The sequence below is a fragment of the Papio anubis genome, chromosome 1, assembly GCF_008728515.1.
Source record: "Papio anubis isolate 15944 chromosome 1, Panubis1.0, whole genome shotgun sequence".
Classification (NCBI taxonomy): Eukaryota; Metazoa; Chordata; class Mammalia; order Primates; family Cercopithecidae; genus Papio; species Papio anubis.
In genome coordinates, this window is record NC_044976.1 from 126,656,189 (window position 1) to 126,677,616 (window position 21,428).

The 21,428-nt window shown below is 54.0% G+C and overlaps 1 protein-coding gene and 1 long non-coding RNA gene across 19 annotated transcripts in view; one reads left to right on the forward strand and one right to left on the reverse strand.

The window, feature by feature from the left end:
• ARHGEF2 (Rho/Rac guanine nucleotide exchange factor 2) overlaps positions 1-21,428 on the reverse strand; it is a 53,449-nt gene that overhangs the window by 15,925 nt on the left and 16,096 nt on the right. For 2 of the 17 annotated variants that reach the window (XM_021924708.2, XM_031653634.1), the window contains 9 exons: positions 20,681-20,774; positions 6,396-6,540; positions 4,068-4,135; positions 3,663-3,726; positions 2,882-3,011; positions 2,554-2,663; positions 2,240-2,383; positions 658-908; positions 318-443 (listed from right to left, as the gene is read on the reverse strand). In XM_021924708.2, the coding sequence (XP_021780400.2) occupies positions 318-443; positions 658-908; positions 2,240-2,383; positions 2,554-2,663; positions 2,882-3,011; positions 3,663-3,726; positions 4,068-4,135; positions 6,396-6,540; positions 20,681-20,774 (1,132 nt within the window). Of the gene's footprint in view, positions 1-317; positions 444-657; positions 909-2,239; positions 2,384-2,553; positions 2,664-2,881; positions 3,012-3,662; positions 3,727-4,067; positions 4,136-6,395; positions 6,541-6,773; positions 7,185-7,207; positions 9,481-9,506; positions 9,978-15,621; positions 15,747-15,919; positions 16,155-16,468; positions 16,854-17,696; positions 17,777-20,680; positions 20,775-21,042; positions 21,159-21,428 lie in introns of those variants that run through there. The other 15 variants (XM_031653635.1, XM_031653633.1, XM_003892798.4 and 12 more) reach the window with 12 other exon arrangements.
• On the forward strand, positions 16,916-21,047 carry LOC116269776. 2 transcript variants are annotated; one of them, XR_004177577.1, is made up of 4 exons: positions 16,916-17,028; positions 18,447-18,555; positions 19,421-19,572; positions 20,695-21,047. It is a non-coding gene; the product is annotated as an uncharacterized LOC116269776 (long non-coding RNA). The 2 variants fall into 2 exon arrangements; XR_004177576.1 differs by lacking the exon at positions 19,421-19,572.

Sequence of the window (21,428 nt, forward strand, 5' to 3'; positions counted from 1 at the left end):
CTGGTGCCTGAGCTCTAGTGCTGGCCCTACTGTGGCCATTTACCTTGCACTGGCCTAAGTGACACATCTGGAAAATGGGGATAACAACGCCACAGGTTTGTTGTGAGGACCAACTGAAGGAGCGAAAAGTACTTGGGAAACTACCACAGCGTGCTCTAGCATTCTGAGGGGTTCCTGCTGACAGGATCCACATGTGGATGGTCCGCACGGGTGGCGAATGCCTGACCTCCATGTGGGTGCAGCTCACAGGCACTACCTCCGTGAGTCGGGGGCGTGGGTTTGGGTCATGAGTATGGGATCTGGAGAGGTCTGCTCACCCGGATGAATTGCTGGAAGCGTTTATCTCGGGCATACAGCTCCTTATAGAGCTTTAAGGCCTTGGTGTGGCGGCTGCAGAACTCCGAGTAGGTCTTACGCATCTGCTCCGCGCTAGGACCTGAGAACTAGAAGTTGGTGGAGCAAGGCTAGGTCAGCATTCCCCCAAAGCCACACTTTACCCACTGGACACACCTCTGGCCTCCTGCCAAATAGGTTGGCTTCCTATTTCTCCAGCTCTCCCTGGCTCCCCTCCAACCCCTAGAATTTAGACCCAAGAAATGCCCAACCCAGTCACACCTCCTTCCACGAATGTCACCCAGGAGTCCTGCCTTTTCCCACCTGGCTGATAAGCAGATCACCCAAGCGATGAATGACAAAGTTCCGGGTACTGCCAGGGCACAGGGCCTGGCGTCGGCGTTCTAATAGCTGGCTAAGGAAGCGTGTGTGGATGTCACTGAGCTCGTCCACGCAGGGGAACAGGCCCTGGACCACTCCCGGCTCCAACTGTAGCTCTTCCAGCATCCCCGTGCGGAAGAGGCGGGTCATGATCTTCAGTGTCCTCACGTGGTGCAGCTCTGTCTGGATTAGCTCTGTGGGGGACAATGGGACATTTGGCCTCTACCCTGACTTGGCTAAAACTGGTAGGGCCCTAGGATAAGGACCTCACAGTTCACGTGAGGTTTTCAAGGTACCTTCCAGGTTAATATTCTGCATTATTATGATCTAAGATCATTTTCTAATCATTTTTATCTTTTAAAAAATTTATTGGCCGGGCGCGGTGGCTCAAGCCTGTAATCCCAGCACTTTGGGAGGCCGAGACGGGCGGATCACGAGGTCAGCAGATCAAGACCATCCCGGCTAACCCGGTGAAACCCCGTCTCTACTAAAAAATACAAAAAATTAGCTGGGCGCAGTGGCGGGCGCCTGTAGTCCCAGCTACTCGGGAGGCTGAGGCAGGAGAATGGCGTAAAACCGGGAGGCGGAGCTTGCAGTGAACTGAGATCTTGCTCTGGTGCTCAGGCTGGAGTGTAGTGGCACAATGAGAACTCACTGCAGCCTCGAACTCCTGGGCTCAAGTAATCCTCCTGTCTCAGCCTTCCAAGTAGCTGGGACTATAGGCACATGCCACCACACCTGACTAGTTCTTAAAAATATTTTTGAGAGACAGAGGTCTTGCTTTATGGCCCAGGTTGGTCTCAAAATCCTGGCGTCAAGTGATCCTCCCACCTCGGCCTCCCAAATCGCTGAGATTATAGGCATGAGCCACCACGCCCAGTTCCATTTTTTATCTTTACACCTTATCATCTCAAGCTGTGAGCTATTTTAGGGTAAGAACCATATGTCTTCTACATGTCAAGGCTTCCCACAGTCTCCAGCACGGTGTTAAGCATGGAATAAGCACAGAGTAAAGACTGAAGATTGAGATAAAGAAGGGATAAAGAGAGGGCGCTGGAGACCAACAGCATCAAGAGGTGGGGACCTAGTGGGCAACCTGTGGGATACCAGGCAGGGTCTTGTAGGCCAAGAGGATATAAGGGAAAGGGTTTTGAGAGGTAGGTGCTGGTAGAAAGAAGGACACAGCCAAGGGCGGTGGCTCACGTCTGTAATCCCAGCACTTTGGGAGGCTGAGGCGGGCGGATCATCTGAAGTCAGGAGTTTGAGACCAGCAGGGCTAACATGATGAAACCCCTGTCTCTACTAAAAATGCAAAAATTAGCCAGCATGGTGGCAGGCACCTGTAATGAGAATCGCTTGAACCTGGGAGGTGGAGGTTGCAGTGAGCCGAGATCATGCCACTGCACTTCAGCCTGGTTGAGAGAGTGAGACTCTATCTCAAAAAAACAAAAAAGAAAAAAAACCCAAGAAGGACGTAAACAGGACCTGGTGAAGGAAGAGGAAGACTAGGGTGGTCTTGGCTCACCATAGATGACATCCTGCTGCTTCATCACCTCCTTTTTATGCTGCTGCAGGAAGCTGCTGTCCACAGCAAGGCTCCAGGAGTCAGCTGCAAAGTCCTTCTCATCCATCTCAAAGTCACTCATCAGCTCATTGTAGATTACCTCTGCTGGACATTTGCAGGGCAAGCAACTCAGAGGTCTTGAGTTCCCTTTCCTGGGTCCCTGGCCCTTCTCTAGATCCCTTCCCTCCTTGCCCTTCCAAGCTACTCCTACCAGCCCCTTATCCCCAGCCCCTCTTCATCTTCCTCAGGGCTCCCCTGGGCCCAGGCCTGCTCACCTTCGTCAATGAGGGATTCCACTGATAGGGTTCGGTTCCGCATGTTGAGAGAGTCTGTGGACTGTGAGAGGATCCGGCGCAGCCCCAGGGGAGACTCATCATTGAAATGTCTGAAGAAAGTGGAGGCTGTCTGCATCACCCCCAGATGGGCAAGAGACCCCTTCCCAGGTAGGGAACGAAAGCCAGGACCCAAGAGGCAGCCCCCCTAAGTTCTCCTTATTTGTCTAGCTACAGTTCTGAACTCAGGAATGGAAAGGGACCTCTCGGCACGCCCTTGGTCTCCACTGCCACACTGTCTCGCTGCCCCTTTCCCCAAACAGAGGCTCACCCAGCAATGTTGGTGGTGGAAACACTCTTGGCTAAAGACAACGAGGAGCGGCCACGGCGGGAGCCTAGGAGGGACTGCCGGAAGCTGTCGGAGGGGTAGATGGCCGAGCTTGGCCGCTCCCGGATGGTTGCTGTTGGGGAGAGATGCCCAGCAGGCAAACATCAGACTCTGGTGCTTTCCAGGATTGAGGCCTCCCAGGCTCCTCAATGAGGAATGAGGCATCCTCTCACTCCACCTCAGCCCCCTCTAGTCAAGAAAGATGATAATGAGAATGCCACCTTACATTTGTGTAACACGCTAATGTTCACAAAGAGCTTTTTCTTACTTATCTCCTCCCTGACATAAGCCTATGAACAAACAGGAGCTCAGAAAGGCAAAAAGACTTGTCCAGGGTGACTTGGGTAATGGCTAGGTAGGGACTGAGGCTCTGCTCTTTATACCTAAGGACCATACTCTTTCTGTCACATCAAAGCTGTCTGAATTGACACTTGACAGCTGCTACCAACACCCCCAAAATGCAGTGTAAATAACTGATAAAAATACAGGCTGTGGCCAGGCTCAGGCGACCACCCATCCCCAGCCCTCATGCCCATTTGGACTCTCCCTCCTGTCCCTAAGTCCAAGAGTCTGAACCATCCCCTAGGCCCCCACTATCTGCTTCCAATTGAGAAGAGGAAGGCGCTGTGCCTGGGAACAACCTTAGTGGGGCAGCAGAGTCCATAGGTTGAGCAGCCTGGGGTCCAGGGTCTTAGGGGACCTCCTCCACTCCCCAACTACTCACTCTTACTTCGCAGAGAGACGGACTGCAAGGCAGTGTTGTTCTTCAGCAGGGCTGCTTTCTGTTGCTGTGAGACAGAGAGCAGGAGAGAGATACCAAGAATGGCTATCACCCAAGGATCACCCAAAGAGGCATGGGGCAGGAGCTAGGTGGCCGGCCCCCTTAGGAGAAAGCTGGCACTGTAGTTAAGGGGATCAGGGTGGTTGAGCCCAGTGCTGCGGGGACATGTCTGCAGCAACAGGCCTGGCCTACTTGGGGCCCGAGGCCTGGGGTTGAGGGTCTGGGCTGCCCCTTGGTGAGGAGGTGGGGTGGTGAGAAACACAGGGTAGGGAATGAATGGAAAAGGCATGAGGGTACCACACACTCACTACCCTCTCCCCCAGCCCTCTGCCCTCCCTGCCGTCTCACCTTCTGCTTGACCTTGGTACAGTTGGCGAGGGTGTCTTTACAGCGGTTGTGGATAGTCACATTGCAGGCTGGGAGGGTGGGGTAGAGAGGGTGAAGGGAGGGCCGGGTGGTACAGGAGGGGACACACCCACATGCAGACACCCATCTCCTCCTGGCCACACAGTCCTCAGGGACTCTCCCCCCTACCCCGACTTCTGGGCCATTACCACACCCCAGTCCCTCTCCTCCCACCTCCCTCTTCCTTCAAGCAGGAAATGAAGTGAGGGGGTATAGGTGCTGAATGAAATTAAACAATCAAGTGGGATGGGCAATCCTGACCCCAAGGTGGCCTGAAGGGTGGACCAGAGGGGAGCAGGGGTCACTGGCTGCCAGAGATGAGCTCAAGAAGCACGAAGGTGGTTGCGAATGGCAGATGGAAGAGAGGACTCCCACAGAACAGAAGATGGCACAGAGGCAGCCGGGATGGGGGCTAGGGGCAGAGGGGAAATTTACATTCCCTGAGCTTTTATAATAGCAAATGTTCCACATTTACTTAATCCTAACCACCCATGGAGGGAGATTCAGTTATCCTCATTTCACGTATAAGGAACCTGTCCTGGAGTGGCTGAACCATCCGTCAGAGGTCACATGGCCAGTGGGAGAGCTGGGGTTTACACTGCGGTGGCCTGAATCCCAAGGCTGTGCTCCCTCACTTGCACCGCATGCCCTGCACTCTGGCTGGGCCTCAACAGCTCCAAGGCTGGTGGCTCCAGTGGTAAAGAAGGGACAGGCGCCTCCCCACCAAGCCTGGCCTTCTCCCTTCCAGGCCCAGGGAGTCCTGTTCCCCCAACTCAGGCAAATCCACAGCTCCCACACTCCATCTGCTTCTCCGCCATCCTCCACCCCACCTTGCCATGGGGTAGGAGAGAAGAAGAAAGGAGGATTCGCTGAGCCTAGGCACTGTGACCCTGGGCCGTGCCCTTCCCAGACATGCCCTCAGCTCCTGGCCCTCTCCAGCTTCCCCTTCCCCATCCAACAACACCGGAAACTCTGCTAACTCTTTCAGACAATACCCAGCACCACGCTCACTTCCACAAATACAAGGCAAACTGGGTGGAGCAGAGGGGGCAGACAGAAGTGGGGGTTGCAGCTGCCCCCACCCCCCTGAAGCTCCCTTCTCCTCCCCCCAACACTCAGCTCTCTGGATCGAACCTCCGCTTTCCACCTGCTCTCAAAATAGTGCTGCCCACCTCCCCTGTTCCCCTGGCAACAAGCTTCCGGATTGGGAATTTTGTCAGGTCTCTACAGGGATCTAGATTGGGGTTCCCTCCTCATCCTCACAACTCTAAATTGAACAGTGCAGAAAGTAGGGAGCCTTCATGGGTTGTTTTCTTTTCTTTTCTTTTTTTTTTTTTTTGAGCGGTAGCAAGGTTTATTGCGAAGAGCAAAATGACAAAGCTTCCACAGCTTGGAAGGGGACCCGAGCAGGCTGCCCATCACTGGTTCTTTCTGGGGGTTCCTTCCCCAAGTTCCATAGGGATTTACAGGCTAGAGCTTTTGTCCGCTATTCAGTAGCATGTCACAATACCTTCAATCCTGCTCTAATCAGAGGCATCTCTGCCATAACTTCAGGAGGAACTGAGGGAGAGGGGGCAGCAGGAGCCCTCTGTATACTGGGGAAGGAAAGAATTCCTGGCTTATACTCCCTAAAGACAGGGCCACACTCAGCTGTGGATGAAGGGCAGGAATTCTAACCCCTGCCCCCCAATGCACACAGCCCTGCTACATTCCCTCTTTCTCACTAGAAATTTGAGATGAAGGCTCCTAATCCCATCTTCTGCTTGAAACAGCAGAGATTTCTATTGACCATAGTCAATAGAAAGAAAGGGGCAAGGGGACTGTGAAGTCCTGAATGCCCAGCTCTGCCCAGCAAGATGGGCAGAGCCAGCTGCAAGGCTGGCAGCTTTCCACCCAGTTCCTCTATCACCCCCACCCCACCCCCTCCACACATACAACATTCCTGCTCCTTCTCCAATCAGTTCCCCTAACCCTTAGCAGCTGTTCGGGGAGCAAGGGGGGTGCCTGGTGGATGACAGCTGCAAGAGGAGCCAGCTCAGCCTCCCCTCCCCCACATTCCCAGATAGTCCGCTTTATGCCATATTCCAACAGCCACCACCCCTCAGTGTGAGGACAGGGAGCAAGGGATCAAGCATCTGGCCCTGGCATTTGTGCCCAGCCGGAGATCAGAGAGAAGAGTGACCCTCATAGATCCAGGCAGAAAAAACAGATGAAAAGATCAGGGTCAGTGGGCACCGAGTCTGGGTGACTCTCAGGGTCCAAACAACTTACTTGGGCAGATGAGGGCTTCCTTGGCTGTGATGCTCTTGTTACAGGCATAGCACATGGTCATGCCTGAAACTGAGATGGTGGTGAAGAGGTGCCCATTGGTATAGCGGGCATCCTTGGCTTCCTTCATCTTCTCCTTTTCCCGGGTCTGTGGAAGGGATGAGAGGGAGAGGAAGTGAGGCTGGAAAATGCCGGGGTGCCTGAAGTCCAGAGAGACAGGCTGGGGGCAGAGGGAAGGAAGAAATGCCAGCCTGAGGATGCTGGAAAGACACCAGTTCCTAAAGCAGAGCCTGCAACTGAGTGTCAGAGGCAGCTGTCCAGGAATGACCAGGCCAGGCTCTGGGGCGGCCAGCCCGGATGGGTTCTGGGTCCCTGACCTACCTGGCCCCTGCGGCTGGGCTGCCTCCTGTTGCCACTCATCTCCCTGGCTCTAGGTCTCTGCGTCCTCACTCTACCTTCCCAGCCCTAGCTCTGCTCGCCCCCGAGCTGCTGTACTCTCCTCTCTGTGCTAGGGGGAAGATGCGCAGAGAGGAGGGGAGAGCAGGCGAAGCGGAGGGTGCCAGCTCACCAGCGCTTTCCAATCTATGGGAGTTAGCTCCTCTTATAACCATGACAACCAGTGTTGGAGCCGCTGTCTCTGTGGCAGTCACAGTGGGGGGGCAGGAGATCCCCTTATTAGATTGGCTGAAGGGGGCAGAATGCCTCCCCTGCCACCCTCAACCCAGGGATCAGGATCCCAGACCTCTAACTCTTTTCACCAACCTTCAGCCTCAACACACAGGGCCTGTCTGGGAGGCAGCATGTCCCCTACTAACCTTAAGGTGAGGGCAGCTGCCTTTGGGTCACTCTTCCGCTCTGGAATCTTTAAGTACGTAAGCTCAGCCAGCCATCTCGGTTGCTTCCAGTGGAAAATCTCTCCTGCAGTCTAACTTTTATCCCTCTCATACTACTCTCCAGAGTTAAAACCTAGGAGAGTTTCCTCAATTGCTCCTCACCCAACTGGTCTCTCCCATCCTAGGAAGTCCTTTCTGACATCTACCCTTCATCCTTCAGTGTTGGTCTCCGCAGAGATGGTGCACACCTTCCTCGGAGCCTCTGAGCCAGCGTTTCCCAACTCTGCTGTCTCCCATTTCCCCCAGTGCCCCTGCCTCTGCAAGTCAAGTCATTCTCCCTGACCTCCTATCTGTCCCTCTTTAAGCCCCTGCGATTCCCAAAAAGCCTAAGAAGGTGAGAAGAGGGGGATATCACTCTTCCCACTATTCTAGGACCTTCCTCAGTTGTGACCTCCGATCTCTGGATTTTCCCTCCCCTCTTAGAGCAGGACTAGAAGCTGAGAAGACCACTCCCTCCAAGGTTTCTCAGGCTCTCAGAAATCAAAGAGCAGGATCCAGATGGCTGAGGGATCCAGATCTGCCAGATCCAGAAGCCCCAAGTCAGAGGACCTGGGCTGGGGACAGAGGATTACAGCTCAGCGGGAAGCACTCAGCCCGGACTCTAGGAGACCACTACTGACTCAGCCGAGGCCACGCTAGCAGCTGAGAGGTGGAGGAGGGGAAGAGATGCACGGCCCTGGTGCTTGGGGCAGAAAAGGGTAGAAAGGGGAAGTGCGGAGGGGCTGAGTCAACAGTGCAGGGACAGAGGGCATGGGGCTACAGTGCCTAGGGTCTCAGAGCTTCCTGGTGGCCCAAGATCCTTCTCTTTCCTGCTTCTCCTCTCAAGCTCCAGGTTTGCCTGATGATGTCCAGAGCCCAGAGGTCTTGGGGTCAATCCCTTCTCCCCTTATGCATCCTCCTCATCCCCAATCATCTATTGTTCGCATCCTCCTCCTGTCTCGTGGTCTCTCCATGTCCTCCCTTCTGCTCCCAGGGTCTCCCTCCTGGGCTCCTCCCGCTCTGCCTTCCCTTTCTCAGCCTTGCTTCTCCGCCACTGTTCTCCTCTCCCGCCCACAGCCTCTCTTCCCCTCCTCCTCACGCAGGCCAACTGCTCCTCTACCTAGGCTTATTCAGGAAGCTGAGCTGCCTCTAGCCTCGAACTCAAACCTCTAAACTGTTCTGGCCTCCTTTTTTCTATTCTGATACCTACCTACCTGGACCACTAGAAAATGCTCCCTTTGGTCTAACCTCCACCTATCTTGTGCCAAATTAAGCTCTTTAGAAGTTCGAATTCAGGTTGGGTGTGGTGGCTCACACCTGTAATCCCATAATCCCAGCACTTTGGGAGGCCGAAGCAGGTGGATCACCCGAGGTCAGGAGTTCGAGACCAGCCTGGCCAACATGGTGAAACCCTGTTTCTACTAAAAATACAAAAAATTAGCTGGGCGTGGTGGCGGGCAACCATAATCCCAGCTACTTGGGAGGCTGAGGCAGGAGAATCGCTTGAACCGGGGAGGTTGGAAGCTGCAGTGAGTTGAGATTGGGCCACTGCACTCCAGCCTGGGCCACAGAGTGACACTCTGTCTCAAAAAAAAAAAAGAAGTTCAAATTCACCTTTGAATAATAACCTCACAGGACCTCAAATACCAAGTCCAAATATCTCTTCCCACTGCCATACATTTTCCCTTTTCTCCTCCTCTCCTGCCCTCCCATCCTTCTATACAACAAAAACCAAAAGTTTGAGCACATGTCACATTTGAATTAAAAGCAAGAGGCCGGCGAGGTGGCTCACACCTGTAATCCCAGCACTTTGTGGGGCTGAGATGGGAGGATCACTTGAGGCCAGGAGTTTGAGAACAGCCTGAGCAACACAGCGAGACCCATCTCTATAAAAAATAAAAATAAAAACGTAAGTAAAAGCAAGCAAGCTGAAAACAGTATTAAAAAAACAACATGACTGGACCAAGGTCACTCCAGAATGGGCAGTGCTGCAGCTCTGCCCCAGTGCCGCTACAAGTACCCTCTTCCACACCTGACCTCTGCCCTTTGCCCTCCACCCTCCCCCTGTGGCATCCACAAACACTCATCTGTTCGACCAGCTCAGATGGAGTGGCAAATGGAGGGAGAGGACTGGGGGAGCCAGAGAACAGGGTCTCTAGTGGCCCTTCCCGTCTCTGGCATCAATGTTCCACAGACAGCCCTGGTACTCTGGGCCCTGCCTCCTCCATCTCCCAACACTCACCCTCTCTCGAAGTGACCCCTGCTCTAGGTGGGCCAGCAGCGGGCAACAGCCACAGCAGCAGCACATCCCAACACGGGCACTGGCCAGCAGCAAGCGGCCCTGGCACTGCCTAGTGCTATTGTCCCGGAGGTCGCCTGTGCCCGCCCCAGGGCTCGGGCTTCTGAGGATGGAAGGACACAGGGCCTGCTTACCAGTGGTGCCTGCTCTAGAGGTGGAGTGAGTGGGCTTGTTTGGTTCTTTGTCCTACTCTTTTCCAGGTATTCTTAAGATAATCACATTGGTCTCCCATTTACCCACGCTCAAGTAGGACAGCCCTTTACCTCCAAGACCCAATCCATTCACCAAGAAAAAGGGCCCATTGCTCTACAATCTGTAACACCCACTCCAATGCTCAAGGCCCTTCCTGCTTGGTTCAGTCTTTTGCTCTCCAGCATCTAGAGACATTTTTTTTTCTTTTTCTTTCTTTTTTTTTTTTTTTGTTTTGAGACAGGGTCTCACTCTGTTGCTTGGACTGGAGTGCATTGGCATGATCATGGCTCACTGCAGCCTTGATCTCCCGGGCTCAAGTGATCCTTCCATCTCAGCCCTCCAAATAGCTGGGACCACAGGCATGCATCATAATGCTCAGCTAACTTTTAAATTTTTTTTTTTGTAGAGACAGGGTCTTGCTATGTTGCCCAGGCTGGTCTCGAACTCCTGGGATCAAGTGATCCTCCTGCCCCGGCCTCCCCAAAGTGCTGGAATTACAGGTGTGAATCACCACGCTCAGCCCTAGAGTCATTCTGTCTCTTTCTCACAAATCCCATGGGAAGCCCTTCTTGCTACACACCTTCATCCACACTACTGCTACATCAAGGATAAAGAAAGAACATGAAAGCCCTTACCACAATACCTGGTATACAATAGGCACCCAATACATGTCTCAAAATGAAAGAAAAGGAAGGAAGCAAAGAAGCAAGAAAGGATGTATAGAGACCAAGACATGGGGTCTCAGCAGCACCCTGGCTCCTACTCTGGGAACCCTCTTCCTTCCTTATCAGAGCTTTAAAACCTTCTGTCTCTTCTTGTTTCTCCTTTCTCCCTCCTCCTGAAGGGCTCTAAGCCATTCTCTCCTATTTCCTTTGAGTTTAGACCCTGAGGGTTTCCTCTGGAAGTCAGAAGACCAACCCCAAATTTCCTTCCACTGTCATCCCAGATCTCAGTCACTTTCGGGAAAGAAAGATGGGGCCGGGCTGGGTGCAGTGGCTCACGCCTGTAATCCTAACACTTTGGGAGGCCGAGGCAGGCAGATCACTTGAGGTCAAGGGTTTGAGACCAGCCTCAGTCAGGTCAAAACCCCATCTCTACGAAAACCCCATCTCTATGAAAAATACAAAAATTGGCCGGGTGTGGTGGTGAGTGCCTGTAATCCCAACAACTTAGGAGGCTGAGGCAGAATTGCTTGAACCCAGGAGGTGGAGGTTACCATGAGCCAAGATCACGCAACTGCACTCCAGCCTGGGCAACAGAGTGAGACTCTGTCTCAAAAAAAAAAAAAAAAAGAGGCCGGGCGCAGTGGCCCCAGCCACTTTGGGAGGCTGAGGTGGGTGGATCACGAGGTCAGGAGATCGAGACCATCCTGGCCAACATGGTGAAACCCAGTCTCTACTAAAAATACAAAAAATTAGCCAGGCGTGGTGGCGGGCGCCTGTAGTCCCAGCTACTCAGGAGGCTGAGGCAGGAGAATGGCGTGAACCCGGAAGGCAGAGCTTGCAGTGAGCCGAGATGGCGCCACTGCACTCCAGCCTCTTTTTGAGACTCTGTCTCAAAAAAAAAAAAAAAAAAAGAAAGAAAGAAAGAAAGATGGGAGCAATGGCAGAGGGCATTGTGGATCTCTACTGAAAAGCTCAAAGGCAGACACAGTCTCCCTTCTTCTCTCCACTTTGTCTCCCAGGCTAAGGGATGAGGAAACAGTGACGTACATGGAGGGGAAGGCAATGCCAAGGCTAGGACTTTGGCTTCCTGTGCTCCCAGCAGGCAGCAAGGCCAGGCAGATCTACCCAGGCGAGGTAGAGCTTCTCCAAGCAGGCCCTAAGCGCTCATCTTTTTCTTTTTTTAATAATAGATTTTTAAAACTTAGTAGTTTTGTAGAGATGAGGGCTCACTATGTTGCCCAGGCTTGTCTCAAACTCCTGAGCTCATGCGATCCGGCTGCCTTGGTCTTCCAAAATGCTAGGATTACGGGTGCGAGTCACCGTGCCCAGCTCTCTCATCTGCCTTTGCTTCTCTCTCAGGTATGTCCAAATCAAGACTTCTGGGAGAGTCACAGAGTACTCAGAATCACCTCTCCTCCAGCTGCACCTGGCAGCAGCCCCTTCCCCAAGGTGGTTACACCTCTGTCCACACCCTCTGTAATAGTGACCAGAGAGCCCGTGGAGTGTTCCACTGGGATTCGAGTCACCTGTGGCTCAGCCCCTGGACAGCAGAGGTGCCGTTGGCTATGAAGGGCACTAAGTCCTGGAGGAGGAGCTATAGGGCTGGGAAATGAAGAGGTGAGGGATTGCTGGCAGTGGGACTGAGAAGAGGGCTTGGGGTGGTCTCAGCCAGGCCCTGCTCCTTTATGAGCTTCCCGGGACAAGATGAAGACAGGAGGCTGAGGGAAGGCAGCCAAATGGAAACACTAATGCCAAAGCCAGAAACAACACAGAAAGACATCACTGCACACACAAAGGCACTTAATAAATGCTTGCTTAGTGAATGAAGATGAGACACTGGCAATGGGGGTGGGTACGGGTGAAACAGAAGAGGGGTGCTAAGGGCCACAGGGAATAAATCAGGTTAGGGACCCTGAGACCCAAGCATCCTGGACCCCAGCCTGCCCCCTACCCGGCCACACCTGTCAGGCCAGGAGAGAGAGACAAGCAGAAAGAGAGAGAGGGGGGTAGCAATGCAAACAGACAGGCGTTTGTGCAAGTGAACAATAGCTGTGCCAGGACTCCCTGCCCTCCTGGCACAGGGCAGGCCGGCTGGGTTGGGAGGGGGGCAGCTGCTGCCTGCAACCCCACCCCCACCCTCTCCCAAGGAGACATAAACAAACCCGGAAGGGTCCAGCCAGCTCCTCTCAGCCTTTTCTCTTACCAGTTTCAGAAATCCTGACCAATCCGCTCACTCAGCTCCTAGATGATACTTCCAACCAGAAACTGAAGCTAAGGATGAAGCTACTTTCTCATGGCCAGAGAGCACGAACCCCTACTTTGCTGACCACTGTTCAAAACAGTGGCCCAGAGCATCTGGGCACAGACTTAGGAGGGCAGGCAGGCAGACAAACACACTGACACACCAGCACACCAGTAACATGCACACAGGGGATGCACACATTCACATCTCTCCCCTCCTTGATTCCAAGGTCAAATTCCACAGCCAGAGTGGCTGAGATCAGACCCCACCGTAACTCCTCTGGTAAGCCTCAGCAGGTCCTTCTCTAGGCCCTGTCTAACCTCCTGCAAGTCACTCAGTGACTTCCCTAAGCTTTAGACTCCCTTCCCCCATCTTCACTTCTCCCCTCCCCCTCAACTCTCTCCCTAACCTCCATGACCCCTAGAATTTTTGTCTATGTCCCCAGAAGCCTCAGCCACTGGGAGGACCCCCTATTCTTCCACTCTCCTCCAACACCGTCAGCCCTCTTAGCTCCCTCCTGGGCTCCCCCAACCCTCCTCTCCGCTGCACTCCTAGTCCTGCACACAAAGCCAGCCACCTCTCCATTCCTCAGAACAAAGAAATAGTCGCTCTGCACACTCCCCACTCCACCTGCCCACCACAGAGATTCCAAGGGGACCCCCAGCCTCCACAGCCATCCCTAGACCTCTGGTCCCTGCTTGGCAGAAAAGGACCCTTTGTTCTAAGGGATATGATGGTTGGGGTTTGGGAAAGGAGAAAGGGAAGAACAGGGGGCTAAAGAGAGAAAGGGGACCTGTGAGGTCTGGGGCTTGTGGAGGTAGGAAGTAGAGTAGAGAGAACTGAGGAGGTGGAGGACTGAAGATAGCCTGGGAGAACAGAAATGGAGTGGAAAGAAAAAGGAAGCATGGAGGGGGCTACACAGAGAGATCCTGTGAGTATGGGACAGAGAAAGGGGCAGGTTAAACTTACATTCCTCCTCCTAGGAGGAGCTCCCAGGGAATGAGGCAAGGAATGGGGAAGGGCTGAGGTGTTAGGGCTTAGCTGTGACCCATCCCCCCAAGGAGGTAGCAGGGGAGACCATCTTCCTCAAATAATGTCTTTTCCAGCGGGTGCCCCTCTACTTCCCACCACAGTATAAAAAGAAAGGAGACAGCTGGTGTGCTGGGGGGAGGGGGGAGAGGGGATCCAGGGTTTGTTGGCTAAGAACCAACTCCCCCTTCTGTAACCACAGTTTTCCGGAGGTGGCCCTCCCCTTCCGACCAGCCCAAACTGACAACCACCCTCCTCCTGTGGTCTCTTTGCCCTCTCAGATCCACCCACTCAGCCCCCCACTCCCCGCTGCCAGCCAGATTCCCAAATTACCCACCCCACACAGCCAGCCCCCATGGTAGAAAGAGCCAGTCCCCCCACCACCAAAAAAACAAAAACAGCATGAACACCCAGGTGTCTGACCTCCCAGCTCCCCACAATAATGGAAAAGGGATCCCAGTATCTACCTGCCCCCCCAGAACCTCTCTCTATACCCCCTAGCCAGGTCTTCCCCCAACGGGCTCCCCCATGGCTTTCCTTTTTAGGGTGGAACCAAATTTCCGTGGTTTCAAAAAACCTCTCCCGCCCCCCTTGGCTCTACTCCAGGGTCTCAGCTCAAACGGTTGAAAAAATAAACAGACTTTGGAGCTGGGGCCTGGCCTGGCGCAGGGCTGTGAAGAGCCTGTCTGCCACCCCACTGTTCCACCACACTTCAGCCACCTCACCCTGGCCCTCTGTTTGTCTTAGGCCCTACTCAAATCCCCCGTTGCTTTCCGGATAGCAAAATCTAATCCTAACCCCCGAAAGAAAGTCTTTTTAAAGCTGCCTTCCCTGGCCCTCCACCCCCAACCCAGGATGGAACCTCTGCTTCTCCCAGTTTAGCATCAAGACAGGTAGCCTGGCTAGGAACCAGCAGGGAGGTGGAGGGGAGGGCTTTCCATCACACTTAAGGACTCCAGAGGGGTACTGCTCCCTTGGCTGAAGACGGTGATCAGCATAGGCTGGCACCAGGGTAGGGCACTCAGGTCGGAGAGAAGCCAGAGATTAAACCAGCTCTGGGCTGGGACCTGGCCTTTCTGATAATGGGTACAGTGCGGGGGGGCCCCAAAGGAGCTGGGAGGTGCTGTCTGCAGGCACCACCTTCCTTTCAGCTCTGACTTATTCACCTGCAAGTCAGCTTTGTCATTTCCTGGGGTCTGGGTGTGGAAAGGTCAGGGCACTTGGGAATGGGGCTGGTACAAAGGCAGGGATAAAGGGTACTTGGAGAGGAGTGGCCAAGAGGTCATGATGGGGGAGGAGTGTGGATAATTATACACCCAGACTCATGAAATGCTAGGTGAAGGGACCCCAAGACGAGCAGATAAGAGAATGAGAGGGCTGGGGGAGGAGGAGGAAGGTCAGGGAACACAATGCATAGTGCCAGGTGGGTCAGCCTAAGGGTTTCAGGTTGGGAGAAAGAGGAGCTAGGAGGCTGGCGGGGCAGATAGGGATGGAGGCCCTATGTTCCAGGCAGAAGTGCTAAGGATGGAGGAAAGGATCCCAGCTACACAAAGACCTCTGCTCCCTTCACCTAGAGGTGATGGCTTGGGGGAAGTAAGCCGTCCCTCGGCCGTCCCGACCCCAACCACCCGCCCACCCAGAGGGGAGAACTGAATCACAGCTGGAAAGTCCATTTGCGAGGAGAGGAGGAGCTGACTTTTGTCTTGGAGAGGTGGTGGTGGTGGTAGGAGGAAGCCGGGAAACCACCCCTCCCGTCCCCTCCGCCGGATGGCGGGGACAAAGGGGGAACGACCAAGCCAGCGACTGGGGGTTGAGGGGGGTCGCTACGCCAAGGCCAAGCCGGTAGGGCCCGGGGGGAGAGGAGGTGCCGGAGCTTCCACCACCCCCACCCGCGGGACACACACCTCCCTCTTCCCGCTCCGTCCCTTACCGGAGCAACTTTCTTTCAAGCGGCCTAAAGCACTCGGTCCCGCTGGCTCCGAGGCGACCAAGCCCAGGTCCGCTCCGCTCCCTCCCGGGATCCCAGCACCGTCGCGTCTGCCGCTCCCCCCACCCTTACCCACTTGCTCGCAGTCCCCACCCACCCCGTCCCGCCGCTTGCCGATCCACCGCTCCGCCCGATTTTGGCGCCCAGAAAGCAGACGGGGAGACAGAGGATGCACCGCGGGTGCCGAGGTTCGGGGAGCCCCCGAGGACGGCGGCAGAGGGAGAGGGGTTTCCGAGCCCACCTTGCTCGCCAGCTCTTTGCTCCGGTCGATCCGTGCCCGCGTGAGGGATTCGATCCGAGACATAATCGGACTGGGGGACCAGGGAGGACACGGCGCGGACCCCGGCGTCCGGCTACTATGGGGGGAGGGCGGGGGGAGGGGTCCGGCCCGCACGCGTTGGTCTCGGGGACAGGAAGTCTGACTCCCCTCGCCCGGCACCCAGCACCAGTTCCTCAAACCCTAGTCTCCTCCCCCGCCCAAGCTCAGGAAGGGGGGAGGCGGAGCGGAGGGAGGGCGGGGTGCCAGCGCGCAGGACGGGACGCCAGGGTTTGTGTGGGGGCAGCTCGGAGAGGTACGAGGGTCCTAGGACAGGTTTGAGGGGCCCCACTGCCCATTTCCCCTCCAGCGCCTGGGGGCGCCCTCTAGCCCCAGATACCCGCCTCTTAGCTCTGCTTTTCCTAAAACCCAGCCCGGCAGCCCTAGCCGGACCCAGGTCGGCCCTTTCGCCTCTCCCTTCCCCTTCTTCCCTTCTCCCCTCCCCCTCCTTTTCTCCCTCCCCCACTGCGTTACCTCAGTCTTTAAAGACCCGCAGGCAGGAGGATTTCATCCGCCCCCAGCTCCTGGAGAACCCAAGACCAGTTCCTTCCTGGCCTTGGGGGTCCCATCAAAGCAGGCCTGAGCAGACTGACCCCCTTTTACGATTGGGGCAGGTGTGGCCAGAGAGAGAGGAAATCAGAGAAGAACTAAACGCTGGGTCTTCAGTACACCAGTACACGGGAAGGGTAGGATTCACTCGCAGAGGTCGAAGAATAGAGAGAAGAGAATTCTCCCACATGCCCCACCCTTCTGGGGCCTTCCTGACCCCACTCTGCCCATCCTCCTCCTAGCTCCGCCTCTGCCAGCTACTTTGGGGGACTAGGTTGGGATTCTCCACTTTTACCGAAGGCCTTCCATGTGCCTAACTCCAGTTCTCTCTGTTGCAAGTTAAGCCGAAACTGAAAGACCAGAAACCAGCCTGCCCTAGTCAAAGAAAGTTAGGGCCCAACCAGCCTCTCCACAAGAAGCAGGGTAAGGTGGGTCATTCATCTCTCTGGACCCTTTTCCCCAGCCTGAGCCAGCCGCCACTTTGGGTGAGTTTCCTGCTATTGGGACAATTCCTCCTCCAGTCTAACTATGATCACTTACAATGAAGTTCATTTCTGCCTCTCGGGGTCTCCCGTTTCTCAGGAGAAACTAGAAGCACAGAGAGGCCTGGGACAGAGCCTTCGGTTAACAGGGTCCTGCCTGATTCTGGCCCCAAAGGGCATGGGAGAAGAAGGGAGGGAGGGGAGACCCAACCCAGATCCAGCAGCTCCCTGCCCTGGCTCAGCAGTGGGGCCAGGCTGCAGGTTTCAAGCCCAACTCAGCACTCTCATAGGTGCCAATTTTAGCCTCTGCCACTATTTTTGGGCTCCACTGCCTCACCACTGGCTGAGCTGGTTAGGCTCCTCACCCCCAGCACTACCCCTACACTGCCCCTCCAGCTTCCCCTCCTGCCTAGCAACTCCTTCTTCACCTCTTTCTTCACCCATTCCCCTGTTTAGGATCCTTAAATAGCAAAGACCAGGAAAAAGGGAGAGGAAGTAAACCATGCCCAGTTCAGGCTCGATGAAAATTAGAAAGCAGGAAGGACTTTCCCAGGGCCATAGCTGGTTCTTCCCGGCTTGCACCTGCCAAGGATACCTACCTACAGGGAGGGCGTAGGAACTCCCCCAAACCAAGAGTCCTGAGGCTCCTGGCCCCAGAACTCCAGACTCACCTCCCCCGAGGTGGGCAGCCAAGACTCAGGAATGTACTAAATTTAAAAACAGACAGCCAGAGGCTAGAATCTTGGCCTCAAGGCTCCACCCACAGGAGGCCCAGAGACAAGATCTGGGGTGGGACCTCAGCTTCTCTCCCAGGCCTGGGGCAGGAGAGTGCTGCAAGCTATGGATAGAATCTTAAAGGGCCACACTCCAGCCTGGGTACCCAGGAAACGTAGAATTTGAACCCTGGGGTTTTCCAAGGGACCTCACGGTCCCTCAACTCAACTAAGAAGGTCTCTATGAAAGAAGAGGACCCGACCCTCAAACCCTTTTCTGTCTCCCACCCCAACCTTCAGTCTACTTTCCATCCCCCTGCTGTTACCCTACCCCTCACCCTATGCCCTCTTCTTCCCCTTAGGAGATGAATAACAAGGAAAGGGACTAGGGACAGGGTAAAGAAAAGTGTTCTGCCTTTAAAAACACTTGTGTTTAGTGAGCTTGGCCTGCAGCTTGACTCAGTTTCCATTTTCTATATCCTCTTGAACAATGAACACTTTTCCCTTCCCCTTGGTGTCACCTGCCCCCCTTTTCCAAGCCCCTTCTTCATTCCGGCCTCCCCTCTACTCCTATCCAGTGATATCTTCTGGATTTTCAGAAATAATTTTTTTAGATACACAAAAACAAGCATTTATACCAGGATCTAAAAATAGCCACCACCTTCTTTAGCCCATTTAACTTGATGAAATGTGTCCCTCCCATTTCAGGGATAGGGAGGAGGTCCCGGGGAAGAACCTGGTTGCCAAAGTCTTGGCCAGTTGGTGAAAAGATGGGTCTCCTGGGGATACCCAAGCCCAAGGTCTACACTGTCCCAAGGTGATTTGTTTTTCTTCTTTCTTCTATTGGTCTGGACCTTGTATATTCTGGGAAGAGGTGATTAAGGCCAAATTGCCTTAAGTGGCCATCCAGCCAGAAGCTGGAAGAAGGAAAGGATGAGAGGGAATGAACTGTTGTGTTAGGGCTATTGAGAGAAACAGAGGCAATACAGAGCCAAAGCCCTGGGTTTCTAATATGGCACCACCTCTTATGAGCTGTGAGATCTTGGGCAAAGTAACTAACCTTTAAGTATTTGTCTGTAGAATTGAGATTGAAATACTTATCTTTGCCAGAATTGTTATAAGAATTAAATGAGCTGACCCCTGGAAAGTGTTTCATCAAGTGTGCAATGCCACTCAAGTAGGAGGGACTAAGCCACTTCCTTTTCTCACTGCTTGACTGAGCTTCTCTCCAGCCCCACCCCCTGATGTTTACTGCTTATGGAGAAAGAGATTAAATGAAGCAGGCCCACATATTCATGAAGGTGGAAAGAAGATGGACCAGGAGATGGCAGAGAGGGAAACAAAGGAAGACAGGACCACAGACGTGGGGAGGAAAGGCTGAGCGAGGCAATGTCCTGACTCACTCTGGCGCTTCCCTGTTCCCCATCTGGGCTCCAAAGTCTCTGCCCTCATTCCCCTTCACCAGGTTACTCAACCCTCCATCAGACTGTTAGGGCAAGGGTAGACAAACACAGACTAACTGGGATCTGGATGGCCCCTGGGCAGTACTGACTTCCCCTACCATTCCCACGGCAAGAAAAGGGGGTGATTCCACTAGCAGACTCCCCTACCTTGTAGTGAGACAGCCTGTAGGAAGGTGAGACTCAGACCCCAAGTTTCTGTTTTTGCTTTGTTCCCTCAAGATCACCGTTCCCCCTTAGGAGAGAAACCTCACTGTCCCACCTGCCCTCCCTTCCCATCAGCTTTCAGATTCTCCAGCTGCTCCTCTTCTGAGGCTCACCCAGTCTCATGCCTCCATCGGCCTCAACTCCCCACCCATGGCCTGTGGTGAGAGGTGCTAACAACATGACCTGCTTTCATTTTGACCTTCCCAGCCCACCCAGAGAAAAGGGAATCTTGGCCAAAAAAGGCTGGAAGGGGGAGAACCCTGGCACTGCGGGTGGGGCTGGGAGGAGCCCAGGCAAACTTACTGGTGAGAATCTCATGGCTCTTCAAGGTGAATGTGATGATGACTTCCCTGGGGTTTCTTTCAATACTCAGAAGCCGCCCCAAGTTGGAAAGCACATGCATACTTGGAGAGGCCAGGGGAGGAAAAGGGGGGCAGCTCACTCTGACAGTAAATGAAGAAAGTGGAGTAGGCAGAGCTCCCGGTTTCACTAGAGCCCGAAGGTTTGTAATAAGGATGAGAACAATGTGCCTTTGCTTCCTGGGATCAGAACAGCACATGGCCGCACACGTACGGGTATGCATGTGCTTCCATAATCATATACTTTCCCAGCTTCTACTCTGCCTGTGGTCTGATTTCATCTCCTTCAGCTGCTGTATCCACCCATAAAATTATGAGTGTAAAAGCACTTAGCAAACCCTGATACTCTATGAAGAAGTAAAAAGTAGTGCTGTAATTATTATCATTATTATGTCCAATGGTTGAGGTTTCTGCTGCCCACCTGTCAGCTATGTGAGGCCTGAAGAGAGGGAGGGCTAGGCCATTTCTCAGCTTCTGAGGTTCCTGGCCCTTTTCCCCTTCCAGCTGTCCACAGCTGACTGCTAAGCTGGAGGCGTAGGGGAAAGCAGAGAAAAGGTGATTTGCTGGGACACAGAGATACAGGCTGGAAGAGATAGCATGTGTTCCCTTAAAATTTGAAGCATTTGGCTGGGCACAGTGGCTCACACCTGTAATCCCTGCACTTTGGGAGGCCAAGGCAAGAGGATTGCTTGGGCCCAAGAGTTAGAGGCTGCAGTGAGCTATGATCGTGCCATTGTACTCCAGCTTGGGAGACAGAGACCCCCCCTCTTAAAAAAATAAAAAAATAAAAAAATGGAACCATTGCTCTGAGTTTCTAATAGGGGGAGTGGTGGGAGGTGGCGATGGTGGGATGGGAGAAAAGGAACTGGGGAGGGCAGTGGGTCCCAAGCCTCCTGCTTCCCCAGCTGACTCCTACCTTGGCCTTTCCAGTCATTCCCAAGAGGAAGCTGAAGGTCCGTCGCAGGGAGGAGCCTGCCCAGGTACCTGAATGTCCTTCCAGCTGGCTGCAGCTGCAGAGAGAAAAAGAAGACATGAGAAGATGGAGGTAATGCTGGAAATGAAGAAAAAGATACTTCCTGAGAGATGCTGGATGAAGGATCCATGACCAGCAGAGCCAGAATGGGAAGGAAGAAAGAGGAAGGACTGGGAGAGAAAGATAAGCCCCCATCCTGACCTCCTAGGACTTCCTGGATGTGGGCATTTCAGCTTCCCAAGCCCCTCTATTTAGGAAGAAAACTCCAGGCTCCACCCAGATAAATACAGACTCCTCCTTCCTACCTAATCCAGGCTCAGGATGGGAGGCCCAGTCTCCTCTCTCATGCTGCTCCCCAACGGAAGTGGTATGGGGTGGGGGCTCTCCCAAGGGGCATTTTCTCCTCTCAGAACAAGAGCCCTGTGTACGACCCTCTCTGCTGTTTGGAGAAGGCCTCTGGGCCTAAAGCCAATAAGGACTGAATTTCCTGGGATTTCATCAGCCCCATCCCATGAGCTAATCCCAAACCCAGAGCCAGGAGGATGTGTCAGCTAGAGATTTTCAGGACCACAAAGCAGAGCCTGATATCTTAAAGGGACCATTACTTGCTTACACATCCACACTGTCTTAGAGGGCTGACCCACTCTAATCAGGCTTCAGCCATAGGAGCCAAATAAGCAGGTGCTGATTT